Source organism: Megascapheus bottae, chromosome 23 (genome assembly GCF_031878675.1).
Source record: "Megascapheus bottae isolate mThoBot1 chromosome 23, mThoBot2.hap1, whole genome shotgun sequence".
Taxonomy (NCBI): Eukaryota; Metazoa; Chordata; class Mammalia; order Rodentia; family Geomyidae; genus Megascapheus; species Megascapheus bottae.
In genome coordinates, this window is record NC_143531.1 from 14,194,573 (window position 1) to 14,200,572 (window position 6,000).

General features: G+C 36.5%; 1 protein-coding gene across 2 annotated transcripts in view; it reads left to right on the top strand.

Moving 5' to 3' along the window:
- Ppp3ca (protein phosphatase 3 catalytic subunit alpha) overlaps positions 1-3,852 on the top strand; it is a 238,995-nt gene extending 235,143 nt beyond the window's left edge. For both annotated transcript variants that reach the window (XM_090356750.1, XM_090356751.1), the window contains one exon: positions 1,716-3,852. In XM_090356750.1, coding sequence (XP_090212876.1) covers positions 1,716-1,903 — 188 coding nt within the window. In that variant the 3' untranslated portion in view covers positions 1,904-3,852. The remainder of the gene's footprint in view (positions 1-1,715) is intronic.
- The last annotated feature ends 2,148 nt before the right edge of the window (positions 3,853-6,000 follow it).

Here is a 6,000-nt window from a genome sequence, read left to right on the forward strand (position 1 = left end):
TCTCTGACCTTATTGGTTTTTAAAACCTAGAGATTCCAATTATTGTCATTTAAGTGAAGGAAAATGATAAATTGTAATGATGACAACCTTTTTATATTTACAAATTATGATGAAATGATATAGTTGTTTAGAAAAAGAGTAGGGTACCACTTTGTGCCATTATTTTGCCCCTTAAAATAAATGAATTAGTTTTCAGGGTGGGTGCTCATAGACAGCTCTATTTGTTCTTTCTAAGTTGATTACTGAATTAACAGAAGAATTAAGAAGCTTTGCTTTGGGCCTTGGTCTTTCCCCATTTCCCCATCTTCTTCCTCTCATGGTTGACTAATCACCATTATGCTAACCTTTAAAATGCAGAAGGTGGAAGTAATCTTATTTTCATTGTATGTAATAATTATGAGCTTGTAAACAACTATGTGTATCTTTTAAGAATCTCATCCACACTAATGGAAGACATGCACAATTGTGTGGGAATGGCTGGCAAAGTTTCAGTTTGAAATTGCTTTAATGTTTTTATTTTATTGTTATTTTTTAACCAAATAAGGTGAGGAGGAAGAAAGTACTGTGAAATTATTTTTAATCAGCCTTGGTGATGAGTGCAGTTCAGCACTGGTGATTGGCCCTTTAAAATCAGTTTTGCCCTTCACAAGAAGTAAAACAAACTGATGTCCTTGTTTCCCCATTTGTGTGTCATATTTTCAGCTCATAGGTTGGGGCACCTAGTGGAAAAAATATCACTGCTTTTCTTGGATAGATGTCTTACTTACCTCTAAGGCACACAAAGGGTTTCTAGAATTTAAAAAAAAATAAAATACTGTTATTATGTCCACTTGGAGAATTCCATATTTACCTATTTCTTTTTTCCCCCTAAAAAACTATGAACACCTTTTCTCTTGTTCTTTTTTTAAAGCCCTATGTATGTCTCTTTGATCTACCAAGAATGATTTTTGTTCTCGCTTTCAGGAGTAATGAGTACCACATGAACATTAAGTTTGGCCTGTTCACTGTACACTGGCACTCAGTACTTCTCTACTTAGAGATCCATGTTGATTTCCAAGTTTCTTTTACCTTGTTACCCACTCCACGTGCTTCCAAAGTAGAGTGGGAAAATAGAAATTCATAAATTATTTTTAGATTTTTTTGTGGCATCATTATTTGTGGAAGATCCCTGAATGGGGTTCTGTGGTGACATAGAAATGCCCAAGTGAATTCCTTTCTTCACTCTTCTGCCTTCTACTGTAAGCCTATCCCTAGATTTTAGGGGTCACAATCACCATGATTCCACTGGATTTGCCATCACTAGCCGATGGGAGAGGGACAATGAGCGTGTGCCAGTCTGCCTAGGACAGGTGTTAAATGTGATAATCAGGGTACCAGTGTCACCAGCAGCAGTGGTTCCAGGGACCTCTTTCTATTATCCACTTTGGAATCCATTGATCTAAATGTTCACCAAGACGAGAGAATTGCTTTCCCCTTAATGACTTCAAGAGGACATTTTGGTTGGCAAGAGACATTGGCTGTTTTCAAACCTTTGGTTATCTCCGAGTATGGTAAGGAGTCTGTTGTGTCGTGTTCAGGTCCCGTCACATTGTTTTCCACTAAAGGAATCCCCACTCACTGCGAAGTCTCTCACCTCACCTGACACTGCACCTGTGCCCTTGGTTGGTTTCTCTGGCTAACCCTCTCTCTCTCTTTCTTAATGATTTTCTGTTTAGCAATCAAAGGATTTTCACCACAACATAAGATCACTAGCTTCGAGGAAGCCAAGGGCTTAGACCGAATTAACGAGAGGATGCCACCTCGCAGAGATGCCCTTCCTTCTGATGTCAACCTTAACTCCATCAACAAGGCCCTCGCCTCAGAGACTAACGGCACTGACAGCAATGACAGCAATATCCAGTGACCACTTCCTGTTCACTTCCTTCTTCTTTCCTTTTTGTTTTCCTTTGAGCTGCAGGGCGTGAGAGGATGACTGCTACCTGTCAGTATTTGGCTGTTCTTGCCTTTCTGATGGTAGCTTATTTGCTCCAGGGGGGGGCTAGGAATTGGATTTAGTTTACACTATCATTTTAAAAAAAAAAGAGGGAGAGAGATAATAAACTATATTTTGGTGAGGGTGGTGATTACGCACCTCTTTTGGGTATGCCTTTTAAAAATGCTTATAGGGGGAAAAATTTTTAAAAAGAAAGCTAACGCTAGTATAGACTGCAATGTGAGAGGAATGACCATGTTTTCCTACTGCATTGAAGACTCCTAGATAGGTGAATGAAAATAAGCCTTTTATTCTGTTACTGGACATGAAAACTTTGTCTAATTTCTTACTATTGTACGTTTACAGTTGCAGCACTAAAAATGGATGATATCAACATTTTTAACAAAAATGATGTACAAACTAAATAAGGACTATTTATTGATAATGTTTTGCTACTCTTGTCAGACAATGGCTATAAACTGAATTAGGCAGTCTTAAAAAAACAGAAAAAGAAAAAAAAAGAGAATGTTGCAAATTTGTTAAAATGCCAAAAAAAAAAGGACAGTTTAATTTTAATTTTGTGCAGGTTTTGCTGACCTCAGGTTTCTTTAGTGTGCTTGAATGCCCTTTTCCCATCTTACACCTATTCATTTGGCAGTGAATCTCTTTACTTTTCTTTTAAGTTTGAAAAAACTGGAATAATTACACCTATCTTTTTTGCTGTTTATATTTAGGGGTTTTGTTGATAAAAAAAATCAAGTCTTGGTTGTGGCTTGCTGAATTAAATATTTATGAGTGGTGCATTTTTAAGTATAGTGAAACAAGACACCATATTAAGTACAGTGATAAAGCATCTATATTCTGTAAAAAACAAAAAACAAAAAACAAAATCTGCCTATGCATGTTTTTTAAGAAAAAAAAATGGCTGTATTGGCCTGTATGGGACTGTAATGCGCTTAGTGGTCTGACTTATACTGGAAATGTATGTATACTGGCGTTCTTTATATTCTCTAAAATGCTTAATGCCTTTGAAATTTTGTAATCAAAACAGCTTTGAAAAAAATCTAAAGGGGAAAGTATTCTTAAAAGTTTTTAACATAAGCTTGTCAGTGCACATATAGGTGGTTAGCATGTTTAGCAAACCTTGTGAAATTTAAATAAGTTTGTAGTTACATGTGAAACTCTAAATGCATGGTAACTGTTAATGTCATAATGGTTTAGTTACTTTGTTCTGTTTTGTCATGTGCCACAAAATATGTACTTTTTTCACTTTTTTCCCTTTGTATATCAGTTACGGGTTACAACTGGTTCATTCTGAAAACGGCAAAAACAAAAAAAAAAGTCCATTCATATTTTTTAACAATTGTATAAGTGCCCAAGTAATTCACTACAGCCTAAAGCCTTGCCTTTGTAATTTGACTTCTGAAATGTTGGCAATCAAAGCATGCACTTGTAACAATGACAAAGAAAAAGCATTTTATATTACTACTCAATAAAATGTGCATGAACCTAAAAATCTCTCATCCTTTCACTGAGTCGGCTGAAGGGATTTCTGTGTACAACCACCATGGCTTCCTGTAGGGACTGGCCCACCACCGCTTGGCATACTTATTTTCCCAGGCTGCTTTGCAAGGGTCTCATCATCTGAGATGTGGTGCCAACTTCTGCTATAAGAATCCTGGTGGATTTGTGTCTCCTATCAGATGAGAGAATCTAGAGCTACTGTCATGTTGTGGTTCTCTCGAGTGGGAGAACCAGTTAAGAAACCTGAGCATTCCTTTTTATTGACTTAAAAAAAAAAAAAAGATCAATTTGTTATCAGGTTGTTTCAGTTGTATTGGTTGCCCTATCTGCTGAAGGAAAAAAAAAAAAAAAAAGAACTAGGCTACAAAGCATTTCCGTCACAGAAGAGAGCTGCACTGTATTGATAACAAAGTTTGTATTTCTGTGCTTCATAATAACCAATCACCCGAAGATTTAACATCCACTCAACTTCAGTTTATCTCTTAACATTGTTCATTTTAGTGCACTTTGTTTGTATAATAAAGTATGCCTGTTATCAAGTAATAAGAATATGGCAATTAGTGATAGAATGTACCAAAACAAAGATGTTCTAGATATATTCTCTGATAAAGACTATCCCATGTTTATGCTGATGAATCGAAGCATTTTTCCCATCTTAAAAATTTAAAACAATGATATCCAAGGAAGATATTTAGATGCAAATTATTAGAGTGATGTAAAAGAAATGGTCATTCTGATACCATGCTGTTTATTTTATTTCTTATTCTACAGAGAAAATAACCTGAAAAAATCATTTTTTGGATTCCTTCCTTTTACAAATTGTGCTAAGGCGACTATGGCATAGAAATAAACATTTGACATTGAAATAAGCAGTTGATGTGAGTATTGCTTGGTCTTTCTGATCAGTGACTAGGAAAGTCATATTGTGGGTTTTGCCTGATAATTTTGTTTCATCAATATAGAAATAGAACTCATGTTATTTCTCCAAAGACATATGACTTCAAAATTTCAGCTTTTAGAGAAACTATTGAATCCATGAATTGGTTTTGCCAATGAATGTTTGGCTACAAATGTATGTGTGCACAGGTATGCACACACACATGCGCGCACGTGCACACACACACACACACACACACACACCTTTTGTTCATCACCTCTTTCTGCCCACTCTAATTATTTTTTTATTCTCATCAGGTTCCAACTCACAATTGAATTTCCATCTGCCTTTCAAGGTTTAAGATCTAAATCTGTTTGACACTGGGTCAGTAGTTTTTGTTGTTTGAAATAGCTTCCCCTTCCATCCTGTGTACTTAGAAGAAAAAGAAAAATCCTGAAAGACAAAGCTTGTGTAATGAGAGCCAAGTGCAATGTCTCTGCCTATCTCTTAGATTATGACGTAGGGTAGCCATCAAAACCAGCATCTCCATGGCTTTGTCACCATGGTGATGGAAGAATCCTCACCACCATTTTTTCCTAAAGTATTTTACCTTCCTCCTACTGGTGTCATACCCATGTAAGATAAGGTTTTGTATTAATTTTTCTGCCCAGAAACCACAGCCCAATGTGAAGTAACCATCCCAGATGGTAGAATGTGTTTGTTTGGTCTTTCTGCACGTGACACTTTCACTCAAGGATGTAATATCCCTCTGGCAAGGGATCTCTCAGTTTGCCCTGCCTATGTATCCATACTGATTCAAATTGGGAGCCACTGAGATCTCCAAAACTAAAGCTACTTCCTTTTCCCTGGCTGTATGACCATCTACTCTCTTTCTCACACAAATATGAAGCATTTGCTGTGTTCCTCTCACTATTCTTCTTGGTTCTTATTTTTCCCATTAAAAAATGTCTCACAATCTAGACAGCATATCGGTTTTCCTTATGATGTTAAATGTCAGCATTTCATCAAACAGTGAGACAGTGTCTGGCTTTATACTGAGTGTATTTCCCTTTGCTCCATGGATATTCCTTTTGAATGTATTTTAAGGTAATGTTAACCAGAAAAGACCTGGATGAAGCCTTTCGTTATAAATTCACTTTTTATAAATATAGCAATAAGACAAAAGTAAGGGAAGAAACAGTGTATCTATTTTGAATGACTATTTTCAAGAGGTAACATTGATTAAATAGGAATTCCCACTGGAAAACAGAAACCCAGCAGGAAACAGGTTTTAGGAAAAGGCCAAAATAACTTAAAAGATGAACAACAAGAGAGCTGGTAGCTGTGCTATTAAATAGTCACTCCAGAAGACATTCTTTCAATCAGAAAAATGCCTACTTCTCCTTAAGAAATAGGGAAGAAATAAGGCTTACTTAACCACGAGTAAACATATGGCCCTTTTCCAGGAAAGTGTTAAAAAAAAAATGCCTTCCAGATTTAATCCAATGCCACAAACACCTTGTGTATGAGGCTGCGTGGAAGGAACGATGGACTGGATAGGAAAGAAGATACTATGGTGGGAGAGACTGACTGTCGTCATAGAGATTGACTCAAATACTTCCACGGG